The 26,033-nt window shown below is 43.2% G+C and overlaps 1 protein-coding gene across 1 annotated transcript; it reads left to right on the forward strand.

The window, feature by feature from the left end:
• Positions 1-572: 572 nt before the first annotated feature.
• On the forward strand, positions 573-24,780 carry LOC124711758 (calcium-binding protein P-like). Its single transcript, XM_047241973.1, has 3 exons — positions 573-608; positions 18,106-18,208; positions 23,956-24,780. The coding sequence occupies exons 1-3, from the start codon at positions 597-599 to the stop codon at positions 24,615-24,617; spliced, it is 777 nt and encodes a 258-aa protein (XP_047097929.1). The 5' UTR covers positions 573-596; the 3' UTR covers positions 24,618-24,780.
• Positions 24,781-26,033: the final 1,253 nt, after the last annotated feature.

A 26,033-nucleotide genomic window follows, 5' to 3' on the forward strand; every position in this document is an offset into this window, starting at 1 on the left:
TTAAGGTAGAAAACCAAGAAAACTGGCTCTGTTCTCCGGTCGAAGTTGAATAGAAACACTAATAGCCGTTTTCGTGCCTGATTTAGCAGCGGCGCGACTGCAGTAATAGCGCTTTATGCTTTCCGTCACCCGCCAAATTGAGACCGCCCGAAACCAGTTCCTCGGATAGTTCGCACGTAGTTTATGGTGTAAGTCAAATTTATTTTATCTAGAGCTTTAGGGAAAAAGCACTAACCATCTGTTAACCTAATCACGGGGCTTCCATATTTTATCGAATGTTTTCAACATTATATTTCGGCAGAGAAAAAATCGACCACGATCTGCAAAGAGGGTCGTGCAAATGCCGCCCGTCCTGGTGACCCGGCGTGCCCGCCAAGCACCGAGGGCCGGCAGCCGCTTCCCTCTCGCCTCACCTTGGTCCAGACTCTCAAAGAGGATGCGCCGGCAATTATTCGTGAGCAACGACCGGCCGCTCGGTCGGTCCGTCTGTTGCGTCGGCGGATCGCGATGGAGGGGCAGACACGCACGGAACGGAATCCTTATAAAAGGCAAACATCCCACAGTCTCACTTGTCAAGATCCTCCGACGCAACAGAGATGGCACACCTGGTGAGTACAGCGCCGTCAGCTGCAGTTGTTCATCTTACGGCAGGTCCAGGCATGGTACTCTTTTCTTCTATGCCTCATGCTGTCCCCTTAGTTGACATCTTCTTCTTCCCCTATTTATTTTTACCATCCTTGCAATTCATTGATGGAATATTATATGGCGTATCAATATGTGGCCTAGCCATTTTTTTCATTTTTCCATATAGTGTCTAAGTGATTTCTGTTCTCCTCTTCTCAATACCTTCTCAATTCTCTCTCTCTGCCTTCTCAGCTTACATCTAAATTCCTCCCTACAAACATTTCCAATGGCACAATCCTTTTCTCATCTTTTCGTAATATCCAAACCCGCCTTTCTTCTTCTTCTTCTTCTTCTTCTTCTTCTTCTTCTTTCTGTGTGTATTATTAGTCATTTGACTGTTAAACCCCCTTCGTAGAATTATTGATCTTAACATCTTTTACTAGGTCTTTCTGTTCTGCTCGCTGGGTAAATAATTCATGAGTAATTTTAGTATTTTGTCGTCTTCCAGTTGTTCCTATGTGTTCCTTAGTCTACTCCAATTACTTCTTCAATGCCAGCATTTCCCTTCCTCCCGTGTGTACCCAGCTATTCTTTATGCAAATCGCATCTCCGATTCTTGTATTCTCAGCTAATTTCTTTTTCAGTACAATCCACGACTCGTTTTCATATGTTATGGTTAGTATTGACATAGTTTTGTAGAATTTAACTAGAATTCTGTTCTCACTTAAGTTCTGTCTCTTCGATTGATCGTTATGTTAAAATAAGTAAATCTTTGTAAATTCTTTTCTACCTCCATTTCTGTCATGAATGAGACAATATTTTCCAAGCAACTGAACAAGTGTAGCCTTTTTTATTTTCTAATTATTATTTTCATAGAAACTGGTTTCTGACCCCTGAAATCCAATACATCAGTTGTGTTTGAAATATGAACAGCTGTTCACAGCCCTCACAATGAGCAATCATGGTATGATCATGAGCAAAAAAGTAATGGCATAGAATAATTCATCATAGGTATAAAAAAGTAAAGTACTTATTGATTACTTCAGCATTTCGACATTATATATATATATATATATATATATATATATATATATATATATATATATATATATATATATATTAAAAAGAATCTGAGACAAATTCCATTCTTGTGTGACTAACAAAGTTGTTCTCATCTTACATTTACAGTTTGCTGCGATAGCAATTTATGACCTTTCTTACATGCGTTTTACTTCGTTATTTTCGTTTTAGAGCTATTCTTCAGTTCAAGTACCTACCTGCGCTGTACTGAACTACGCTCCACAAGCAGGAGCTGACCAATCTTTTCTTCAGGTTTTTATTCCATGTTCTGCACATCAATTTCCTGTTCTTTAGAAAAAAAATTATCAAACGGTGATAGGCCTAGATGGCAAATGCGAAGAACTGAGAAGGAAAATAAACGAGGAAAAGACAAAAAACATGGTAACGTGAGACAATGCCGAGGACGCTGAAATCACGATAGACATACAGCTACTAGAACATAACTTGCTCTGATGGAAACGGGTGTCCCTGTCGTGTTTTTCAGACAAGAACGCAGTCACTGAGAACAAGTGTGAGGGACGATTTTCGTTGATAAGATATTTTAGAAGACGGGAAGTATAGAAATCTTCGACTTTGTATGCATGCAACCAGGATACCAGTGCATGTGATAGTGAACTATGATCAAAAAGTCGAACATGACGGATGTAACTAACACAGGCATCCCTAACCAGTTCCAGGCACCTTGAGTTTTCTTCCAAAAGAGCTTCCAAGATAACATCGCTTTAATCGATAATTGGAGGTCTATGTGTTTGCAGAAGTTCACTTTTCAGGTCAAGATGGTATACCTTGTCATATTTTAGTAGAGCATGAAGAGACTCTGATGCCTTCTTGCACATTGCAGTTCCGTGCTCAGTCCGGTTTATATATTCATCTATTATTACTTCTAGACTCCTTGTGAAGGAGGATTGAGTTTCACCTTACATCATGTGCCCATTTTGATAGTGTAGAGCCCGCATCTCGTGGTCGTGCGGTAGCGTTCTCGCTTCCCACGCCCGGGTTCCCGGGTTCGATTCCCGGCGGGGTCAGGGATTTTCTCTGCCTCGTGATGGCTGGGTGTTGTGTGATGTCCTTAGGTTAGTTTGGTTTAAGTAGTTCTAAGTTCTAGGGGACTGATGACCATAGATGTTAAGTCCCATAGTGCTCAGAGCCATTTGAACCATTTTGATAGTGTAGACAGGTCGGTATCGAAATTCACAATAAATGTCTTCAGCCTTATTGGTTTTGCATTTAAATATTACTGGAGATCATCAGCATACGTGTAGCATTTGCAGTAGGACAAAACTAATGACGTATCACTGACATAAAACGAAAGGAATGTAGGACCTAACACAGTACCCTGGGGGCATTGTGTGCCTCTACCGCTGGTGAGACATCAGGTATGAACGAAACCACGCTACTGCATTTGGTGAGCAATTTAGGCTCCTAAATTTGGCAAGTAATATGTAGAAGTTGATGGTATAAAGGTTTTCTGAATTCTAAGGAGCACGTAATATTCGCCTCTTGTGAATCCATGGCAAGCTTCAGGTTATCTGGTACCTTTATTAAGTCAGATGATGTGCTGCGATGTTTACGGAAACCTGACTGATATTCGTCTAGTAGATTTTCTGTAGTTAGGTAGTTTGTTAGCTGGTCGCGGGCTATACATTCTAAAGTCTTGGGCAGTGTAAGCTCTGAGGTTCATGAGCTGTTTTAATTCTTCAGTTAGTGCTGATTATCTTCTTACTTTTCCGGTCTTTATAGAGCATAATTATCATATGGTTTTGTAAGTTTGATAGTAAATCTATGAAGTTTTTCATTTATCCTCAAGAAAGGAATAGAAGACGTCTCGCAAATTATTACTTTTCTACTATTAAATCTATTTGCCACACATGTTGCTGACACTGTCCACATATACCACGGGAATGTACATGCAAAATTATATCATTATCCGACACACGGTTCAGGAGATATGAAATCTTTGAACATTAAGACGTATGAAACGTAGTTTTCCTTAAACCGGAGCGCAAATAATCCAGACTATACAATCCATTGATTGATATAGTTGCTGGATGTCCTCCTGAAAGATAACATGGTAAATTCTGTCCACTTGGCACTTGGCACACTAGATTGTTGATGAGTGGAAACATATTCCCTGGTCGAACGAGTCTCGTTTTAAATTGTACCGAGTGGATGGACGTATACGGGTATGGAGACAACCTCATGAATCCAGGATCCTGCACGTCAATGGGGAACTATTCAAGCTGGTGCAGGCTCTGTGATGGTGTAAGGCGTGATGTGGGACCCCTGACACGTCTAGATATGACTCTGACAGGTGACACGTACGTAAGCATCCTGTGTGATCATCTGCATCCGTTCATGTGCATTCCGACGGACTTGGCCAATCCAACAGGGCAATGCGACAACCCACACATCCAGAATTGCTACAGAGTCGCTCCAGGAACACTCTTATGAGTTTAAACACTGCCTGAAATCACTCTTATTTCGGAAGACTTCTCTCCATTGAGAATGATATGCTGCGTTCTGTTATCTAGGAACTCCTCAATCCTATCACACAATTGGTCTGATAGTTCATATGCTCTTACTTTGTTCATTAAACGACTGTGGGGAACTGTATCGAACGCCTTGTGGAAGTCAAGAAACACGGCATCTACCTGTGAATCCGTGTCTATGGCCCTCTGAGTCTCGTGGACGAATAGCGCGAGCTGGGTTTCACACGACCGTCTTTTTCGAAACCCATGCTGATTCCTACAGAGTAGATTTCTAGTCTCCAGGAAAGTCATTATACTCGAACACAATACGTGTTCCAAAATTCTACAACTGATCGACGTTAGAGATATAGGTCTATAGTTCTGCACATCTGTTCGACGTCCCTTCTTGAGAACGGGGATGACCTGCGCCCTTTTCCAATCCTTTGGAACGCTACGCTCTTCTAGAGACCTACGGTACACCGCTGCAAGAAGGGGGCAAGTTCCTTCGCGTACTCTGTGTAAAATAGAACTGGTATCCCATCAGGTCCAGCGGCCTTTCCTCTTTTGAGCGATTTTAATTGTTTCTCTATCCCTCTGTCGTCTATTTCGATATCTACCATTTTGTCATCTGTGCGACAATCTAGAGAGGGAACTACAGTGCAGTCTTCCTCTGTGAAACAGTTTGGAAAAAGACATTTAGTATTTCGGCCTTTAGTCTGTCATCCTCTGTTTCAGTACCATTTTGGTCACAGAGTGTCTGGACATTTTGTTTTGATCCACCTACCGCTTTGACATAAGACCAGAATTTCTTAGGATTTTCTGCCAAGTCAGTACATAGAACTTTACTTTCGAATTCATTGAACGCCTCTCGCATAGCCCTCCTCACACTACATTTCGCTTCGCGTAATTTTTGTTTGTCTGCAAGGCTTTGGCTATGTTTATGTTTGCTGTGAAGTTCCCTTTGCTTCCGCAGCAGTTTTCTAACTCGGTTGTTGTACCACGGTGGCTCTTTTCCATCTCTTACGATCTTGCTTGGCACATACTCATCTAACGCATGTTGTACGATGGTTCTGAACTTTGTCCACTGATCCTCAACACTATCTGTACTTGAGACAAATCTTTGGGTTGAGCCGTCAGGTACTCTGTAATCTGCTTTTTGTCACCTTTGCTAAACAGAAAAATCTTCCTACCTTTTTTAATATTTCTATTTACGGCTGAAATCATCGATGCCGTAACCGCTCTATGATCGCTGATTCCCTGTTCTGCATTAACTATTTCAAATAGTTCGGGTCTGTTTGTCACCAGAAGGTCTAATATGTTATCGCCACGAGTCGGTTCTCTGTTTAACTGCTCAAGGTAGTTTTCAGATAAAGCACTTTAAAAAAATTCACTGGATTCTTTGTCCGTGACACCCGTTATGAACTTTTGAGTCTCCCAGTCTATATCCAGCAAATTAAAATCTCCACCCAGAACTATAACATGGTGGGGAAATCTACTCGAAATATTTTCCAAATTATCCTTCAGGTGCTCAGCCACAACAGCTGCTGAGCCAGGGGGCCTATAAAGACATCCAATTACCATGTCTGAGCCTGCTTTAACCGTGATCTTCACCCAAATCATTTCACATTTCGGATCTCCGTCAATTTCCTTCGATACTATTGCACTTCTTATCGCTATAAACACGCCTCCCCTTTCACTGTCCAGCCTGTCTCTGCGGTATACAATCCAATCTGAGTTTACGATTTCATTACTGTTTACGTCTGGTTTCAGCCAACTTTCTGTCCCTAGTACTATATGGGCGTTGTGACCGTTTATTAATGAGAGCAGTTCTGGGACCTTTCTATAGACGCTCCTGCAGTTTACTATTAGCACATTAATATTGTTATTCCCTGTTACATTTTGACTACTCCTACCTTGCCGCGTCTCAGGAGGCGTCTTGTCGGGCCTAGGGAGGGAATTCTCTAACCTAAAAGACCCCCATGTGCACACCACACGTACTCCGCTACCCTTGTAGCCGCTTCCGGCGTGTAGTGCACGCCTGACCTATTCAGGGGGACCCTACATTTCTCCACCCGATAGCGGAGGTCGAGAAATTTCCACCCCAGATCTCCGCAGAATCGTCTGAACCTCTGGTTTAAGCCTTCCACTCGGCTCCAAACCAGAGGACCGCGATCGGTTCTGGGAACGATACTACAAATAGTTAGCTCTGATTCCACCCCACGAGCGAGGCTTTCCGCCTTCACCAATTCCGCCAACCGCCTGTACGAAATGAGGATGACCTCTGAACCCAGACGGCAGGAGTCATTGGTGCCGACATGAGCAACAATTTACAGTCGGGTGCACCCAGTGCTCTCTATCGCCGCCGGCAGGGCCTCCTCCACATCTCATCCCCCCCGGCAAGCAGACAGAGTGAACACGGGCTTTCTTCCCCGACCTTTTCGCTATTTCCCTAAGGGGCTCCATCACCCGCCTAATGTTGGAGCTCCCAATGACTAATAAACCCCTCCCCCCGTGTGCCTGCTCGGACCTTGCTGAAGGAGCAGCCACGTGTCCACTCACAGGCAGAGCGGGCGATGCCACACGGCCAGCCTCCACATTTACGCTCCGCCTCGTGCGCCGCGAACGCCTCTGGAACCCGCCACTCTCCTTGGGGAGAGGTGGCCCAACCGCGCCCGGTACCCGCGAAGATGTCTCAACAGCAGGGACAGTGGGTGAAGCATGTAACACCTGGGGTGTACCATGCGACGCACCAGACTCCCCACTGCCGCTACACTCCGAGGCAGCAGCCCGAAGACGGCTGACCGCGGCCATCAACACGCTCAGCTGTTCGCGAACAGCGGCCAGCTCCTCCTGCGTCCGTACACAGCAGTCACACATCCTATCCATCCTAAGGAATCAATTTACTGAAGAGAGTTTATCAACTTTTAACTAGACTGCTAATTCACTAAAGGCGGCTGACTATTGACTAAACTGTGATTGCTAGCCACTTCTTGTAGAAAACAAAGAAAATAGCACTACCTGTCTCTGGACTGTATTGAAAACAAACACTAGCACTACTGGGACTATGGTTGACTAAAGGGACTCTCTCTGACTGTATTCAAAACAAACACGAAATCTATGGAACACTATTAATAGCACTCGACAAATAAAGCTTCCTAAAAGCAAAAACACACGGAAGAAGAAGTGACAAGTAAGAAAAATATAGTTAATACTTAAATTAAGGTAGCTCGCTGCACAGCAGACGTGAAGCAGACGGCGGTTAGGACGACACTGACACTACTGGCACTATGGCTGACTAAAGGGACTCTCTCTGACTGTATTCAAAACAAACACGAAATCTATGGAACACTATTAATAGCACTCGACAAATAAAGCTTCCTAAAAGCAAAAACACACGGAAGAAGAAGTGACAAGTAAGAAAAATACAGTTAATACTTAAATTAAGGTAGCTCGCTACACAGCAGACGTGAAGCAGACGGCGGTAATGTTCATGCCTGGGGAGTTAACGCAGCATATCATTCTCAATGGAGAGAAGTCTTCCGAAATAAGAGTGATTTTAGGTGTGCCGCAGGGGAGTGTCATACGACCGTTGCTGTTCACAATATACATAAATGACCTGGTGGATGACATCGGAAATTCACTGAGGCTTTTTGCAGATGATGCTGTGGTGTATCGAGAGGTTGTAACAATGGAAAATTGTACTGAAATGCAGGAGGATCTGCAGCGAATTGACGCATGGTGCAGGGAATGGCAATTGAATCTCAATGTAGACAAGTGTAATGTGCTGCGAATACGTAGAAAGATAGATCCCTTATCATTTAGCTACAAAATAGCAGGTCAGCAACTGGAAGCAGTTAATTCCATAAATTATCTGGGAGTACGCATTAGGAGTGATATAAAATGGAATGATCATATAAAGTTGATCGTCGGTAAAGCAGATGCCAGACTGAGATTCATTGGAAGAATCCTAAGGAAATGCAATCCGAAAACAAAGGAAGTAGGTTACAGTACGCTTGTTCGCCCACTGCTTGAATACTGCTCAGCGGTGTGGGATCCGAACCAGATAGGGTTGATAGAAGAGATAGAGAAGATCCAACGGAGAGCAGCGTGCTTCGTTACAGGATCATTTAGTAATCGCGAAAGCGTTACGGAGATGATAGATAAACTCCAATGGAATACTCTGCAGGAGAGACGCTCAGTAACTCGGTACGGGCTTTTGTTAAAGTTTCGAGAACATACCTTCACCGAAGAGTCAAGCAGTATATTGCTCCCTCCTACTTATATCTCGCGAAGAGACCATGAGGATAAGATCAGAGAGATTAGAGCCCACACAGAAGTATACAGACAATCCTTCTTTCCACGAACAATACGAGACTGGAATAGAAGGGAGAACCGATAGAGGTACTCAGGGTACCCTCCGCCACACACCGTCAGGTGGCTTGCGGAGTATGGATGTAGATGTAGATGTATCTGGAATGCCTTGCAATGTGCTATTTAGAAGAGGTCTGCACCCCCTAGTACTATTATAGATTTACGGACAGCCCTGCACGATTCATGGTGTCAGTTCCCTCCAGCATTACTTGAGAAGTTAAATTAGTCGCGCCTATGCCACGTCGTGCTGTGGCACTTTTGGGTGCTCAAGGGGGCCCTACACGATATTAGGCACGTGTACTAGTTTCTTTGGCCCTACAGTGTGGCGCTTTAGTTTTGACAACATATACGATGTTGTTCTTTAAATACAGCATGTTCCACAATGTTTTGATGATATGAAATTTGAATAATTTGAATAACACACAAACTAATAGCGGAACGAAGTTGAACATTTTACACCAGGTACAATATTTATTCAAATTTCCTTATGCAATACTGTATCGGACGAATGACGACCATTCTCAGTTACACCTACACGAGACGTTTCACCCAGTTTTTGAACACCTCTTTTGTAACCGCCGGAGGACTTATGGAAATTTCATCGTGAATTTGATCTTTTAACTGCTGTAAGCTTTTGGCACGTTTTCGTAACGAACAACTAGGATTTACTTGTAAACTGTTACGCTCACGTTCGATGTTCTCATGAGTTCGGACGGTGTTTCGAGGGTTGGTTGTCATTGGACTGGATGCGCTGGAAGTTGCGTGGAACTTTCTTACGCAATTCAGTGTTATTGCACGAGCAGAAATGGGATATCGCGGCTGAATGTTGAAATGCATACGAAAGGCACGTCGCACCTGCATGTCAGATTCACCGTAGCGAAAATAGCACTGCGACGCGAACACACGATGCTGCTACTACTAGTATGACTATTACTAACCTGTATATGGGATGAAACTTGACAATCCGCACTACTAACAAACGGGATCACATCGCTGTATCTTGTTTTTGGCATGCGTTAATCAAATGGGAAATCGTCTAAATATTGTCGAACACCCTGTAGGTAAGAAAGTTAGTATGTGTGACTGCAGTATCTGTTCATACCCACTAGCAACTTACAGTGCACTGAACATATTAAGTCATCACAGCCAACGAAACTTGAAATATTTCTTCTTCTAGACTGAGCTATGATTGAAGTAGATGTTGTCAGGTTGCACTTTCCTGAGTAATTGCTATTACATGATGTAACCATCATTTAAGGCTACTAAAAAGCTAAGATTCTGAAAGTATTGATGTTTCCAAACCAAACGTTTGCTGCTTTTAGCTCGCCTTTCACCAGACAAGATCAATATCATGGAAGATCGGTACAGCGAAATACACTGACGGAAAAAAGAGACACAACACCAAGAAGGAGAGAAATATACGAATGTTTGTAGGCCTGTTTCTACAACTCAGATGTCTATTCAAATTTCGTGCCAGTGGCATAAGAGGGGCGCTAGTAGCACCACATGAGGACGTAAATTAGGTTGGCTTTAAATACACGCTGTAACGGTCGTGACCGTTTGAGACTGGGCTTGGTGAGTTGATGTTAGTCAAGAATGCCTCTAAGGTCAATCAACACCTCGGTGAGCTTGAAAGAGGTCGTGCAATAGGGCTAAGAGAAACTGGATGTTCCTTCTGCTATATTGCATAAAGACCTGGTGGGAATCCAGCCACTGTACTTTATTGCTGGGAGCGCTGGTCACGGGAATGTACGATAGAAAGAAGACCAGGCTCGGGGCAGCCACATGGCACTAGAGAGATGGTAGAACCATTGCGCTCGGTGTGTGGCTCTGGCACATTGTATTGCATTTGTAGCAGCGATTTTAGCAGCCATTGGCACCACAGTACTGTTACAAATCGGTTACATCGAGGACAGCTCCGAGACAGATGGCCTGTAGCATGCATTTCAGTGACCCCAAACCACCGCAATTTGCGACGTGTCAAGTGAGAGCTGATTGGTGGGCAGGGTAGAGATCTGTTATGCTTTCTGATGAAACCTGGTTCTTCCTCAGTGCCAATGATGGCCGCTTGCTGGTTAGGAGGAGGCCAATTAAGGACCTGAACCCAACTTGTCTGCGCGCTAGACACAAATCAATTGCGTCTACAATTATGGTCTGCGGTGCGATTTCGTATGACAGCAGCAGCATTCTCCTGGTTATCTCGCGCACCCTGACAGCCAATTTGTACGTCAGTCTGGTGATCCGACCTGTTGTGATGCAATTCACCAACAGCATTCCAAGGGGTATTTTCCAACAGAATAACCCTCGCCCTTATACCGCTGTTGTAACCCAACATGCTCTACAGCGTGTCGACATGTTGCCTCGGCCTGCTTGATCACCAGATCTGTCTCCAATCCAGCACATATGGATATCATCGGACGACAACTCCAATGTAGTATCTCGCGCTTACATAAACGTGTTAATCACTTAAATACGTTACCTAGACAAACGTGTGACAAATGTAAAGAACAGCTGCGCTGCAGTCAGTCCCAAGTCCAGCGATGGAAAGCTTGCGGACAGCGCATAACTGTTCCGAACAGTCTGCTACTTATCCCACCGTCAGAAACTAAATTGTTCTCTTGCCTGACAGTAATAGCTCATTTGCGAGCAAGAGAAAATCAGAATCATGACAAGCAGGGAACGATAAATCTGTGGAATGTGCGGGATTATAGGGTTCATAGCGAATGACCTGCACCTCACTGACGTTGCGCATTCGCCATACTGTCCGTAGCTGGCCGGAGGTTCCTATGGAGGCCGCCTAAGGCGGCGGCTTCTGCCTGACTTCCAACGAGAGAGGTTTTGCAGCTGATAAGTGCAGTGAAATAGTGTGAAGAACGAAAGCACCTGGTAGTTATTTTCGATAGAACAGAGGATGTAACAGAGAGCTCCATATGTACTCACACGACTGTACTTCCTACTCGAATAAAGATAGAGACCTCAGATGAATTTTATTCATATGCATCGAAACTAAAAGCTTACCTAGGCGCGAGTTGTAACTTGCAGGTTGATGTGGTTGATGCGAAAGGTCTCCCTCCTGCGCCTAGCTCGCTCGCTCGTTCATTATCCGAACTGCGTCGAGTCGAGATGGCGATAACACAGCAACAAAGGAATTTTGTGTTCTTGTTTCAATATGTACAATTCAGCTACAACTGTGCGACGAGATTTTCGTCATGAGTACCACGCCAACGATGGATCTTCGCTCGGAGCGAACATTGCATCATGGCTTCCAAGACGGCCTGATTTCGCGGTATGCTATTGTTTTTGTGGGGTTTGTGGGAGACTACGTTTTGTGCAACCATTTGAAAAATGTGAATAATGCAGATGAGTAGCAGAAACAATCATGTGGTGTAGAACAAAATTTTCACTTTGCAGCGGAGTATGCTGCGATATGAAACTTTCTGGCAGGTTAAGACTGTGTACAGGACCGAGAATCGAACTGAGGACCTCTACCTTTCGTGGGCCAGTGGTCTACCAGCTGAAATACCCAAGCACGACTCACGACTCACACATTTACTTCCGCCACTAGTTCATCACCTATTTTCCAAATTTCGTAGAAGCTCTCCTGCGAAACTTGCAAGACTAGCAACGCCGTAAACTGAAAATTTCATTCTGGAAGCATCCCCCAGGCCGTGTCTAAGCCATGTCTTCGCAAAATCCTTACTTCCAGGGGTGTTCGACCTCCAAGTTTCGCAGGTGAGCTGCTGTGAAGTTCAGAATGTAGGAGATGAGGTACAGGCGGAATTAAAACTCTGTGAAGTGATCGTGAGTGCGTAGCTCAGGCGGTAGAGCACTTTCCCGTGAAAGGCAAAGACCCCGAGTTTGAGTATCGGTCCAACACATAGTTTTCATCTGCCAGGAAATTTGAATCATGTGATTTTTGTACATAGTATAAGTGATGTGCCTTACTAGATTTACCTAGAAAACCGGAAGCGGTGAATCATCTGCAAACTGAGCGAGGATATATAAACAGCCGGCTAACATACGGAACATTTTTCTCCGAGATAATTATTCTGTCTGTCACTTAACTGTAAAGAGTATTTATAGCAAAATTGAAATTGTCAGCATTTAATTTACTGTTTATTCGAAATCTATCGAACTGTAGAAAGAAACAGAGAGATGTTGTTGTAAAAATTAATAAAACAATACAAATCTGTAATACAGAGCTAGAGAACGCAATTTCTTCAACAAAAAGATAAGAAAACAGCAAAACAAAAATATATCAATGATCCTTGCAATTTACCAATAATAATAGGAAAGTCTTGCCTTTGAACACGATCAAGAACATTTTGTTGAGTATAAAAGTACAACAATATATATATATATATATATATTGTTGTACTTTTATACTCAACAAAATGTTCTTGATCGTGTTCAAAGATCACCCCATATATATATATATATATATATATATATATATATATATATATATATATATATATGGGGTGATCTTGTGATACTTTTTAGAAATTGGAAATTCGTGGTAAGCTTCTATGGAACCAAACTGCTGAGATCATCGGCTGTAGACTTACACACTACTTGATCTAACTTAAATGAACTCACGCTAAGGACGACACACACTCCCATGCCCGAGAGAGAACTCAAACCTCCGACGGTGGAAGCCGCGCGAATCGTGACAAGGCACCCTAAGACCGCGCGGCTTCCCCCCGCGGCAATTTCTTTTTTTTTTTCCCCCACGGGGCACAAACTCTAGGGTTTGGTCGATAAGAGCATTTGTAACAAAAAGAGCTAATGAACTTATGTCCGGAAATGCATGGTTTCCATGCTAGAGAACATTTATTCAATCATACATTGTTACAGAGACTGCAGTCTAATACGTTGTACCATGCAGCCACAACTACAGTCTGTGTTGAAAATGGTTTCCATGTGCTTAACGCATGCACGTACACGCAGTAGAATGTTCTGTGTCACATGTTCACAACACCCAGGCTGCATCTGTATAGTGTCAAAGACAGCATGAATACGCTTCTCCAGTATCTCCACATCTGGAATTGGCTCTGCGTACACGATACTTTTGAGATGGCCCAACAACCAGAAATCACAGGGGTTGAGATCCGATGAACGAGCAGACCATGCAACTGGACCCCTTGTCCTATATGTCGACCAGGGAAGACACGATTGAAATGCGTCCGGACGTTTACGGTAAAGTGGGTTGGAGCACCATCGTGCAGCACCCATCTAATTGTTCCAATCATTAATCCACATCTTCCAGCATGGGATGCTAAGTCACCGGCAAGAAACATCTATAGTTAAGGCCTGTTATGTTACTTGTAAAAAAGACTGGTCCCAAAATACGGTCGCCCATTGTCCCGGCCCTCACATTCCGGCTGCACATATGCTGGCGACTAGCTGTCACCATACCATGGGGGTTCTGCATATTATCCCAAAGACGCTGTTATGAAGATGAAGATACCACTTCGCGTAAATGTGGCCTCATCTGTGATTAGGATGGTAGACACAAATCCCGAAATCGTGGTTGCCTGGTGAAGAATCCGGTGGCAAAACTGCTCCCAATGTGGAAAGTCTGCCGCCAGTAAGCGCTGCACACGCTGCAAGCGATACGGATAGTAGCAGTTGTGATGGAGAATGTTCCACACGGTCGTCTGGCTTACGCTGTGCTAGCGGGACAACTGCCTGGTACTGACGCGGCGGTCCTTTCCACAGTATTGATCACATTTTCCTTCGTCTGGTGTCGGAACATTTCGGGTACGTCCTTCGTGATTTCCTGGTTCCTGAAATGACCCTCTCTCAGACAAACAGCGAAACACTGTTACAGACATTGAATGCTGTGGTTGTCTCCGGTAGGGATATGTCCCATGATACAACCTTGCTGCCTGCCGCTCGTTGCCATTTGCCTTTCCGTAAGTAACACAGTGTCGGCAAGCTCTAGATTCGAATACGAAACCATCGTGTACAACGCTGTATTACATCCACTACAAGGTGAGTGAGCAAGACAAGTGAACCGGACACCACATTTCCAATTACTATAGTAGGAAAGGGCGCTAAGGCATGACGTATGACGAACAGTATCACCCTCTAGGAGGAAACCATGCATACTGTAACTCTGGCTGCATGGTACAGCGCGTAATAGACCGCGGTCTCTGTAACAATGAATGATTGAATAATGGTCTCTAGCATGGAAACCATTCATTTCCGGACATCAGTTTATTAGACTTTTTCGTTCCGTATCCTCTCATCGAACAATACCTAGAGTTTGCACACGGTGAAAAAAAATCAATAATGTGCATGTTTCCGGAAATAAGTTTATTAGACTTTTCTGTTCCGTGTCATCTCATCGAACAATAAAAAAAAATGGTTCAAATGGCTCTGAGCACTATGGGACTTAACAGCTGTGGTCATCAGTCCCCTAGAACTTAGAACTACTTAAACCTAACTAACCTAAGGACATCACACACATCCATGCCCGAGGCAGGATTCGAACCTGCGACCGTAGCAGTCGCACGGTTCCGGACTGCGCGCCTAGAACCGCGAGACCACCGCGGCCGGCCATCGAACAATACTTAGAGTTTGTACACGGTGAAAAAAATCAATAATATGAATGTAAAGTGTTCTTGCATCATAAGTAATTGCTTTGATTACATAAAAGCGCAGAGGTTACGCCATTAACTAGTTATTATTATTTATAAAATACAATCTATATTCGGTATAAGAATATAAAATACCAATTACACTAACGCTGGAAATGTGCAGTATGTGCAAAACAAAGAACCAAACAAACAAAAATCAAAGAGAAGCAGTTGGCTCTCAGTTTCTCTCTGATATATTCATTTACGTTTCTTGCACTACGAATGCTCTCAGTACCACCGGTACCTCTGCCATTTACTGCGACATTTATGTAGCGTGCCAAAACTACCGAACTATAGTTTTGGTAGAGCGCAACTTTACAGCGAAGCAATTCAGATACGTGCTGCTAGAATTGTTTCCAGTAGATTCGATGAGCACGCGAGTATTGGGGAAATGAACCGTGAACTCAAATAGGAATCCCAGGAGGGAAGAAGACGTTCTTGCTGCGAAACACTGCCTTGCACACGTTCTCACAGACACACACACACACACACACACAATGTAAACAGCAGCACCACGATATAACCAAAGATGGTCGGTGTCACTATCGGTAACTTCTGTCATCGCTTTTTGTGTCATGGCGCTAGTGTTTACAATATGTATGTGTGTGTGTGTGTGTGTGTGTGCGTGTGTGTGTGTGTGTGTGTGAGCGAGTGTGTGTGCGTGTGTGTGTTATCTTTCCAGAACTGACTGCAAACGAATGTCTTAAATTTCCTTGCACAGTGCTTACTTGCTGCATTTTGGTCTTCCCGGCCGGAGTGGCCGAGCGGTTCTAGGCGCTACAGTCTGCAACCGCGCGACCGCTACGATCGCAGGTTCGAATCCTGCCTCGGGCATGGATGTGTGTGATGTCCTTAGTTAGGTCTAAATAGTTCTAAGTTCTAGGGGACTGATGACCTCAGAAGTTAAGTCCCATAGTGCTCAGAGCGATTTGTACCAGCCATTTTGGCCTTGAAAAAGGCACATTATATATGTGGGGACAAATCAGGTCTGCCTAATGAGAAAGCTTAGAGAATCGAACTTTGCAACTAACTGCAGTACAATTCTGCTGCCACAAACGGATATCTTGCACAAGGATGCCGAAGACAAGGTAAGATAAACTGAGGCTAGCTCAGAGGTATATCGGTAGTCGTTTCCCCCTTTCTCCAATAGCAAGTGGAACCGGGACAGGAATAACCAGCAGCGGTACAAGATGCCCTTCATTATGCTGTGTGTGATGCCTGCTTGGTACGTGTGTAGATATAGAGATAGAAACTTTAGGTAAATGTTGACATGCTCGCAAAAGTACGGGACGAGTTTGACTATCGTCCGATTGTTTTTCGTGCGTCTGATGGAGAGGAAATTGAATATTCGGCAAAGTATATGAAACTTTGCCCCTAAAAGTAATTGTAAAAAGTACTCCAAGCTTGTCTGGACATGAATGTGGAAGATACAGCGCTGCACAATGGGATGATTATTTTGGAAATCAAAACTTTGTAGACCTCTGGGTAAGTTAAAATTCACACAAGGTTTCAATTGTCATTCGAGTTGGAGGCATATTCCTGCGCCCGGAAAAGATCCTGCAAGAACGGACCAACGACAACTGAATACAATCGTTCAAAGTGACAGAAGTGCAGCACTTCCGCAAATTGCTGCAGATTTCAATGCTGGACCATCAACAAGTGTCAGCGTGCGACTCATTCAACAAAACATCTTCGATGAGCTTTCGTAGACGAAGGCCCACTCGTGTACGCTTGATGAATGCACGATACAAAGCTGTACGCCTCGCCTGGGCCAGTCAACACCGACATTGAACTGTTGATGACTGAAAACATGTTACCTGATATTGTATTGAGCAGATGGACGTTTACGGGTATAGAGACAACCTCATGAATCCATGGACCCTGCGTGTCAGCAGGAGATTTTTCAAGTTTGTGGAGGCTCTGTAAAGGTGTGGGTCGTGTGCAGTTGGTGTGATATGGGACCCCAGATACATCTAGATACGACTATGACAGGTGACACGTACGTAATCATCCTGTCTGATCACCTGCATCCATTTATGTCCATCGTGTATACCGACGGACTTGGCCAATTCCAGCAGGACGATGCGACACCCCACACGTCTAGAATTGCTACAGGGTGACTCCAGGGACACTGTTCTGAGCTTAAATACTTCCGCTACCCTCCAATCTCCCCAGTCATGAACATTATTGAGCATATCTGGGATGCCTTGCAACGTGTTGTTCAGAAGAAATCTCCACCCCCTCGTACTCTTACGGATTTATCGACAGCCCTGCAGGATTGACGATGTCGGACCCTCCAGCATTATTTCAAACATTAGTCAAGTCCATGCAACGTCTCGTTGCGGCACTTCTGCGTGCTCGCGGGGGCTCTGTTCGATATTACGCATGTATATGAGTTTGTTTGGCTCTTCAATGTATTACAGAAACGACAGAAACAATGGAGGTTTACACAGTTAGTACCTGTGGCGAGAAATTAGAAAATCGTGGGCTCTGTTGGATAGAAACTACACTAGAGAAGAATAATGTAGCTACATTACGTACAAAAAATCTGTGTGATTAAGGAACTGATACTACTGAGTGTCAGTCTTTCCTCCTCTTACCCACTATAATAAAAGCAATGTTGGAGGCTTCTCGTCCCATGCGGGTGACGAAGAGGCTTTTCGCTGGAACATTCCAGCTGTTTATTCACGCAGCAGTGACGGGCAGTGTTCTAATTATACAAATCATTAATAAAGTTGAATACATATTTTGAAGTGAGCACCATGGTTTCATTTGTACTGCGTACATACGATAGTAATACTACTGACACTAAAACCTGTAGTTAACTGTTGTCGCTTATTCGCACATAAACCCCGACAGCCGACTTTTTATGGCGCGGCTAGCTACGTTCTCACCCTTGCTTTATTTTTCTGTTGCAGGTGTTATTGGTGCTGGCGGTGCTGGCGGCCAACGCTTTATCAGCCGACGTGCAGAACGGTGACGCCGAGCGCACTAAAAAGGCAGCCGAGGGCGATGCGACGGGTAAGCGACTGCATCCATCCACATAGCCATACTTCCATTCTGGGGGCGACCGTCTACTGGAACAAATATTCTTGTCAGTTAAGCAGTGCATCACAGCAAGGGACTTACTGTCTTACTTTAATTGTATATTCTACATTAGAGACTATTACCGAGTATTTTACATCAGACCACATTTTCCGTCTGCAGTAATTCTACGTCTACGTTCAAGTTACATCAAAAAGGACACTACGGTTGAAATTAAGGCAAGATAAAACCGTTACAGTTGCTACCAGCACCCTTACAGTAGCCATTAAAACTAGTTATTCTGCGTACTCCTACGTAACCCCTTCGCCATTCACACTTAAGAACCACTTTCGGACTATTTCTCGATCCTTTCACTCGTGATTACCACCTGTGACAAATGTACACCTAAACCTATTCGTGCGAAGGCCGGTTTATCTTGGTTCATTACAATAGTCATTTATTCCTATGTAAATTGGAACAAAAACTTAATTAATAAATAAAATAAAAAGTAAAAGATTTTCTTCTTCGGAGGGCGATCATGGCTATTGAACTTTCGTAAAAAGGACTCGCCGCAAGGAAAAACGCACTTGTATTGATGATTGCCAACCTAACTCATGTATCATATCTGTGACACTCTCTCCCCCATTTTCCCTATTTCCCAATAACACAAAACGAGCTGACTACGTTCAACTTTTTCAGTGGCTTCCGTCAATAATATCTCCTGTGAATGCAACACCGCGCAGCAATGCCCCAGAAGGGGATAGGCAGGCGTAGTGCAGGCAGTATCTTCAGTAGATTTGTTGCCTCTCCTGCTTATTTTGGTAATAAATCGCATTTTTTTCGCCTTCCCTCAACGTTTCATATCTGATTGTTACAGCTTAAGTTATTCATAATTGTAATCCTAAGGTATTTAACTCGATCGACTGCCTTTAAATTTATGTGATTTTGTGGTGTAACAGAAAATTGGCGGAATTTTTTTAGCACTCGTGTGGAGGACCTCACGTTTTTAAATGTTTAATGTCAACTGTCACTTTTCGCACTTCACAGATAACTTGTCTATATAATTCCGCAAGTAACTTTGATTTTATGATAACTTCACTAAACTGTTAACAAGAACATCATCTCCAGCACAATTTAAGAGGTCTCCTCGGACTGTCTCCTACATCTTTAATTCAGATTAAGAGCAGCAGGAGCTCTGTACCACTTAAACTGGGAATTCAGACGTCTCTTCTGTTTCAGTCGATGGCTTCCCATGATTTACTACCAACTGTGCCATTTCTGCCAGAATTCTGCGAATTTAGTCGCACAATTGAGACGATACCTCATTCGCACCTAATTTCATTAAAAGCGCTATGTCAGAAACGGTACCGAAAGCCTTCTGATAATCTAAAAACACTGAATGAAGCTGACATCAGCTGTCGATAGCATTCATTATTTTTTGCGAGTAAAGAGCTAGTTGTGATACACTAGAACGATATTTTCTGAATCTATTCTGTGTGCCATTAGATTATTGTCTTCAAGAAATTTCATAATGTTTGAACATCATATGGTCCAAACCGCGTTTGCTATTTTACCTATTAATGTACGCCGGTTAGAGTACCGTGACTGAATGTATTATTTGTATTAAATTAATATTTCGTCTCCATCTGTGGAGAACATCTCCAAGGACCTGATATCTTCAGTGGTAATCCAAATTATATCATCCTTCGCTATTGACTCATGTAAGATTTTGACGTGGCGTCATATGTTCTGATTGCTGGAGCACTGTTGGCCATTTTAGATTGCTGTTGTCCGCTATTAGTAACGCCCCATTGTGAAAGTACACATCTTCCTTAGCACTGAAATCCAGGTATCTACAATTTCGTTAAGGAATTGTAAATGTACTGATGAGACATAACATTGCGAACACCTGCCGCATGAGCGTGGTCCGCCTTTGGAATGCAACACAGCAGTTATTCTACGTGGAAGGTAGGTTTCTGGAAACGTGTAGCAGGCAAGTCTCCCACCTCCAAGATCTGTAATAAGAAGTGGATGTCCAACACCTTTTTATTTACTCGTAGTTTAACACTCTTTCATCCACTTCCCTTAGATGCTCACGGCAGTAGCATGTTAACAGCCGGCCAGCCTCGCCATTCTTGTTCCCAGGCACGGAGCCGTTTCCCAATTACGCTTATATCAGTAGCGTTTGTGGCCCGTATCGTCGCATTTGACGCCGCCAGGCAGCGTTCATTGTTGGTGACTTTCAATTTTATGGATTTGAGCCCTTGGTCCAAGACATATTTCTCCGTCTAACTCATCTCAAGAACCAACTACAATCTCAACGGAACACAGCAAGCCCAAAAGTTTTGTTCGCTGAGCGCATTTGAGATTGTTACTACTTTATGATTAGTTATAGCCTCTAACGATGTGTCTGGCATTGAAAGATGAATCATTAGACTGAGAAATATGCGTTGGACCATGGCCTAAAGCCCATCAACCAAAAATCAGCAGTGACACAAACATCGAGCGTGAAGTGGTCATAACTGCTATGATCAGACGAAACCACAATCGTCTGGCTATAGCTGTGAGCTCTCTAATTATTCTGGGGGATGTCTCTTCTGAACTACAACATAATTAAAACCTCACTTCATTACGTAAATCGATAAAAAGATTCATTTAACTTCATACAATCCTTTGCCACAGCACTGCTTGATAATTTACAACTGTCACTGACCATTGAAGCATCGCTTGATGCACTAATTAACAAACTGTTCTCTTGAAGTAAAATTTTAGCATTTACTAAAGCACATTTCCATCTGAAACTCGAATAATTTTTAGTCCTACTCAGTGATGCTGACAGCTTAAGCTAAGGTCACAAACTGGGCAGGCGGTTTACATGCTCGGCTCCATATTGACCTTCATGTGAAGGTGCTGCTGTGCTGAGAGAGAGACCCATTCGCCGTTGCGGATTGCAGCGAGACATCGATAATTTCTGTGGTAACGATGTTGTCGGCTTTGGTGCGGTGCTGTGACCTCTGGGCGATATCACAATAACGATATCACAATAGGCCCATCTGTGGATGTGAATAGGTCATACGTATAGGGAGAGTCGTGTAAAATATTCCACCAGTTTCATTTCGTAAGCGCCTCTAGTTATCGAAACTAGGCTCTCGGAAAATGATAGTACACAGAGTTGCAAGTAATTTTGTTATACGTTGTCCTCTTAACGCTTTTATCAACCGAAATATTGCGTACTCTTCGGATTGATGGTGGCTCCTTATACATATTCACGGCAGCGGAAAACACTTGAAAAGGAGAGTATGATACATTGCTTCTTAAACCTCGGAATATCAAAGGGCAAGGAGGGGGGGGGGGGTATTTTATGTCCACTTTTCGAAATTCCTAATTGATTTCAATGTTACGGTAAAAATTACCCCAAAATTTAGGTACTGATAATGAAACTGACTTTTCACGACAAATGTCAGATACATATTTCCTGCTTCAAGACCTTTCTTACATACGGACATACCTTTAAAAAGTACGTTGTGAAAAACAGGCAACGACAGTTAACGAAATTTGTGTTTTTTAAACACTTTTTTGTAGCGCTCATAAAGCACACCTCCCCTCAGTGTATACGTTACGGAAAATGCGTTGGTATTGTTAAGATTGCGGTAAAAGATATTGCCACGTGTGGACGCTGCTTATACAAAAGTAACTATTTAAAAATTAAGTTGTTAAAAAAGTTAAAGCAGTTATGGATTTTTCAAGTTTCGCCGTTATATGCAGCAATCCAACTTGATGATAGACCTCCACCACTAAGATTAAACATATTTCCTCGTGGTCCTACAGTATACGACACAGATTCAAAGTCAGCTAAGGTTGTTGTAAATGAAGCTGTATGGTAACTTTTACAATATCAGAAGAGACGTTTAAAAACGTGGATGTGTACTCATGTTTAACTTAACAGCTTTTGTGGAAACAATTAATCAGTCATAGGCCTGATGCAACAACAGAGCTCCAATTAAAGCCACATTTGGCGGTATTTACACTGTAACAGCCGATTTCGACCGGCTTTCATTTCAGTACTAGCACATTTCTCAAATTCTTTTTACAAGACGTTTGAGTACCACCATTAACAAGAGTTCTATCATTATACTCGCACCTTTGCTTTCGACACCCGCTAAAAATGTATTGTTTCACTAAAAAGAACATTCTTGCTTCAGTATGACAGCTCATGCAGCCATTAAGATATGCACCGAAATTACGTGTATCTGTGCGTACTATGTTTTTCTACGAGTACAAACGACGTTTTGATATCTTAAATCCTGCAGGAAATAAAATGGGTGGTTCAAATCGCTCTGAGCACTATGGGACTCAACTGCTGAGGTCATTGTTGTGGTCTTCAGTCCAGAGACTGGTTTGATGCAGCTCTCCATGCTACTCTATCCTGTGCAAGTTTTTTCATCTCCCAGTACCTACTGCAACCTACATCCTTCTGAATCTGCTTAGTGTATTCATCTCTTGGTCTCCCTCTACGATTTTTACCCTCCACGCTGCCCTCCAATACTAAATTGGTGATCCCTTGATGCCTCAGAACATGTCCTACCAACCGATCCCTTCTTCTGGTCAAGTTGTGCCACAAACTTCTCTTCTCCCCAATCCTATTCAATACTTCCTCATTAGTTATGTGATCTACCCATCTAATCTCCAGCATTCTTCTGTAGCACCACATTTCGAAAGCTTCTATTCTCTTCTTGTCCAAACTATTTATCGTCCATGTTTCACTTCCATACATGGCTACACTCCATACGAATACTTTCAGAAATGACTTCCTGACACTTAAATCAATACTGGATGTTAACAAATTTCTCTTCTTCAGAAACGCTTTCCGTGCCATTGCCAGCCTACATTTTATATCCTCTCTACTTCGACCATCATCAGTTATTTTGCTCCCCAAATAGCAAAACTCCTTTACTACTTTAAGTGCCTCATTTCCTAATCTAATTCCCTCAGCATCACCCGACTTAATTAGACTACATTCCATTATCCTTGTTTTGCTTTTGTTGATGTTCATCTTATATCCTCCTTTCAAGACACTGTCCATTCCATTCAACTGCTCTTCCAAGTCCTTTGCTGTCTCTGACAGAATTACAATGTCATCGGCGAACCTCAAAGTTTTTATTTCTTCTCCATGAATTTTAATACCTACTCCGAATATTTCTTTTGTTTCCTTTACTGCTTGCTCAATATACAGATTGAACAACATCGGGGAGAGGCTACAACCCTGTCTTACTCCCTTCCCAACCACTGCTTCCCTTTCATGTCCCTCGACTCTTATAACTGCCATCTGGTTTCTGTACAAATTGTAAATAGCTTTTCGCTCCCTGTATTTTACCCCTGCCACCTTTAGAATTTGAAAGAGAGTATTCCAGTCAACATTGTCAAAAGCTTTCTCTAAGTCTACAAATGCTAGAAACGTAGGTTTGCCTTTCCTTAATCTTTCTTAGGTCATTAGTCCCCTAGAACTTAGAACTAGTTAAACCTAACTAACCTAAGGACATTACAAACATCCATGCCCGAGGCAGGATTCGAACCTGCGACTGTAGCGGTCTTGCGGTAAAAATTGATGTTATGTATTACGAACAAGTCCTGTCTATAGATTGTCCTTATTTTTTAGTGTGTTGCCGTTTGATTTGAATTATAAAATTTGTTTTCTTTTGAATATAAATGAAACAAAAACACTGCATGGCACCCCTCTGTTGCAGCTGTGCCGTCGTCAGCGGCGTACAGCCCCTATTACGCTGGAGCTGCTGACCGCTACAACGCCGGAGGCTACCCCTACAACCGCGCCGCAGTGGGCTACCCTGGTGCCTACCCGTACAGTGCTGGAGTCGATCCCTACAACCGGGCATCGTACCCTTACAACGCTGCAGCTACAGGTTTGCAGGGCAGCTACCCGTACAACACGGCAGCATATCCTTACAATGCAGTTGGTAAGGGTATTGCAGGTGCCTATCCATACAACGATGGCACCTACCCTTACAATGTAGCTGGTAAAGGTGTCTCAGGTGCCTATCCCTACAATACTGGCGCTTACCCGTACAACGCAGCTGGGAAGGGCGTCGCAGGGGCCTATCCCTACAACACTGGCACCTACCCTTACAATACAGCGACCACACCATATCCAGGCTCATATCCTTACAACACTGGTACCTACCCGTACAACAGAGGCGCCTACCCAAATACCGCCAGTGGCTACCCAGCTGCCTATAACTCGGCAGCCTATCCGTACACCGCTGGTACTGATGGTTACCAGTCTGCAGCTGCCAGCTACCCTTACAACACGGCGGCGTCTCGCTTCGGCGCTTATCAAAACAACTATGGGACATCAGCTGACGGCTCATACAGGAGTGGAAAAGTCTATTAAATTCAGCTCTTACGACAGTCATAACGCAGTTTCCTGTTGCCTTGCATTTTCTTAACAGTTCTGCTTTTCGCTCGCAAAAAAAGAGATTATCTAATATAAATGCATTTGTCAATAAGAAAACTGTTGCTCATCATTTTCTAATAATAAATAACTGTGGAGAACACATTCTTTTGTCATTATTCTGTTCTGTGTATGATGAACGTTCTGTTGATCTGAATCCACACAACTATGAGCGGAAAGATAAAGTTTAACCTCACAATCAGTTCGAGTGGACAGTGGTAAGAAAAGAGACCAGCGTCCGTTCCAGCATTCCCCTGCACATAAAGTGGGGAAACCACTGGAAAGCGAAATCAGGATAGATAGAAGGAGATTGAAGTCCATGCGCCTAATCTATGCCACGTACATATTATATGAAACGGATCTCTTAATAAACACAGGTAATGGAACAAATATTTCTTCCTAGTAATTAAACAACATTGATGAAAACGTTCTCCTCGTTTTTCTAAAAGAGAGTCACTTAGTCAAGTGATTTATTTATGTAATTATTTATTTCACGTATTAGGCCTAGGACCTTCCAATCCTCTGTTACATTTGAACATGGTAACACGTTTTTAGAACATTTTTCATTTACATTTAAGTATATAAGGGCAATATTTACAATATTATACATAAGAGAAGTGGAAGGATACATCTAAAGTCATATGAAATCACAATACAGTCAAGGAACTAATAATAATAGAAATATTATTGTCAATATTTCTAGTAATAACAATAACAACAATAATAATAATAATAGCAGTAATATTAACAATTTGATATAGATGTCATTTTCAAACGACCTTCAATGTGATGGCAAGGACCTTGTGCAGGATACAAGTCCTAAAAAACCATCCTTAACTCTGTTGACAACTGCAGAAGACAGCCGTTCTGAGTGTCTGCAGAATACTTAATCTACTTCTCGGAGCACACAGACAAAAATGGCTCTGAGCACTATGGGACTTAACTTCTGAGGTCATCAGTCCCCTAGAACTTAGAACCATTTAAACCTAACTAACCTAAGGACATTACACACATCCATGCCCGAGGCAGGATTCGAACCTGCGACCGTAGGGGTCGCGCGGCTACAGACTGTAGCGCCTAGAACCGCGCGGCCACTCCGGCCGGCGAACACAGACAACTTACAAGGAACCCCTTGAGTGCGAGGTCGCAAGTTCAGTCATTAGTAAGGCTCACTGGAAAGTCTTGTGTTAACAGTTGTGACAGGAAAAATATTAGCTGGCAATGACTCATCATCTTTATCAGAAGGGACATCGCCGACATTCAAGAAATGTTCAAAACAAACCATTAACATAAACCGTGAACGCCGAATGAGAAATGTCGCATCCAGTAATCACAAAGGTTCGTACCATGAATATC

The sequence above is a fragment of the Schistocerca piceifrons genome, chromosome 8 (assembly GCF_021461385.2).
Source record: "Schistocerca piceifrons isolate TAMUIC-IGC-003096 chromosome 8, iqSchPice1.1, whole genome shotgun sequence".
Taxonomy (NCBI): Eukaryota; Metazoa; Arthropoda; class Insecta; order Orthoptera; family Acrididae; genus Schistocerca; species Schistocerca piceifrons.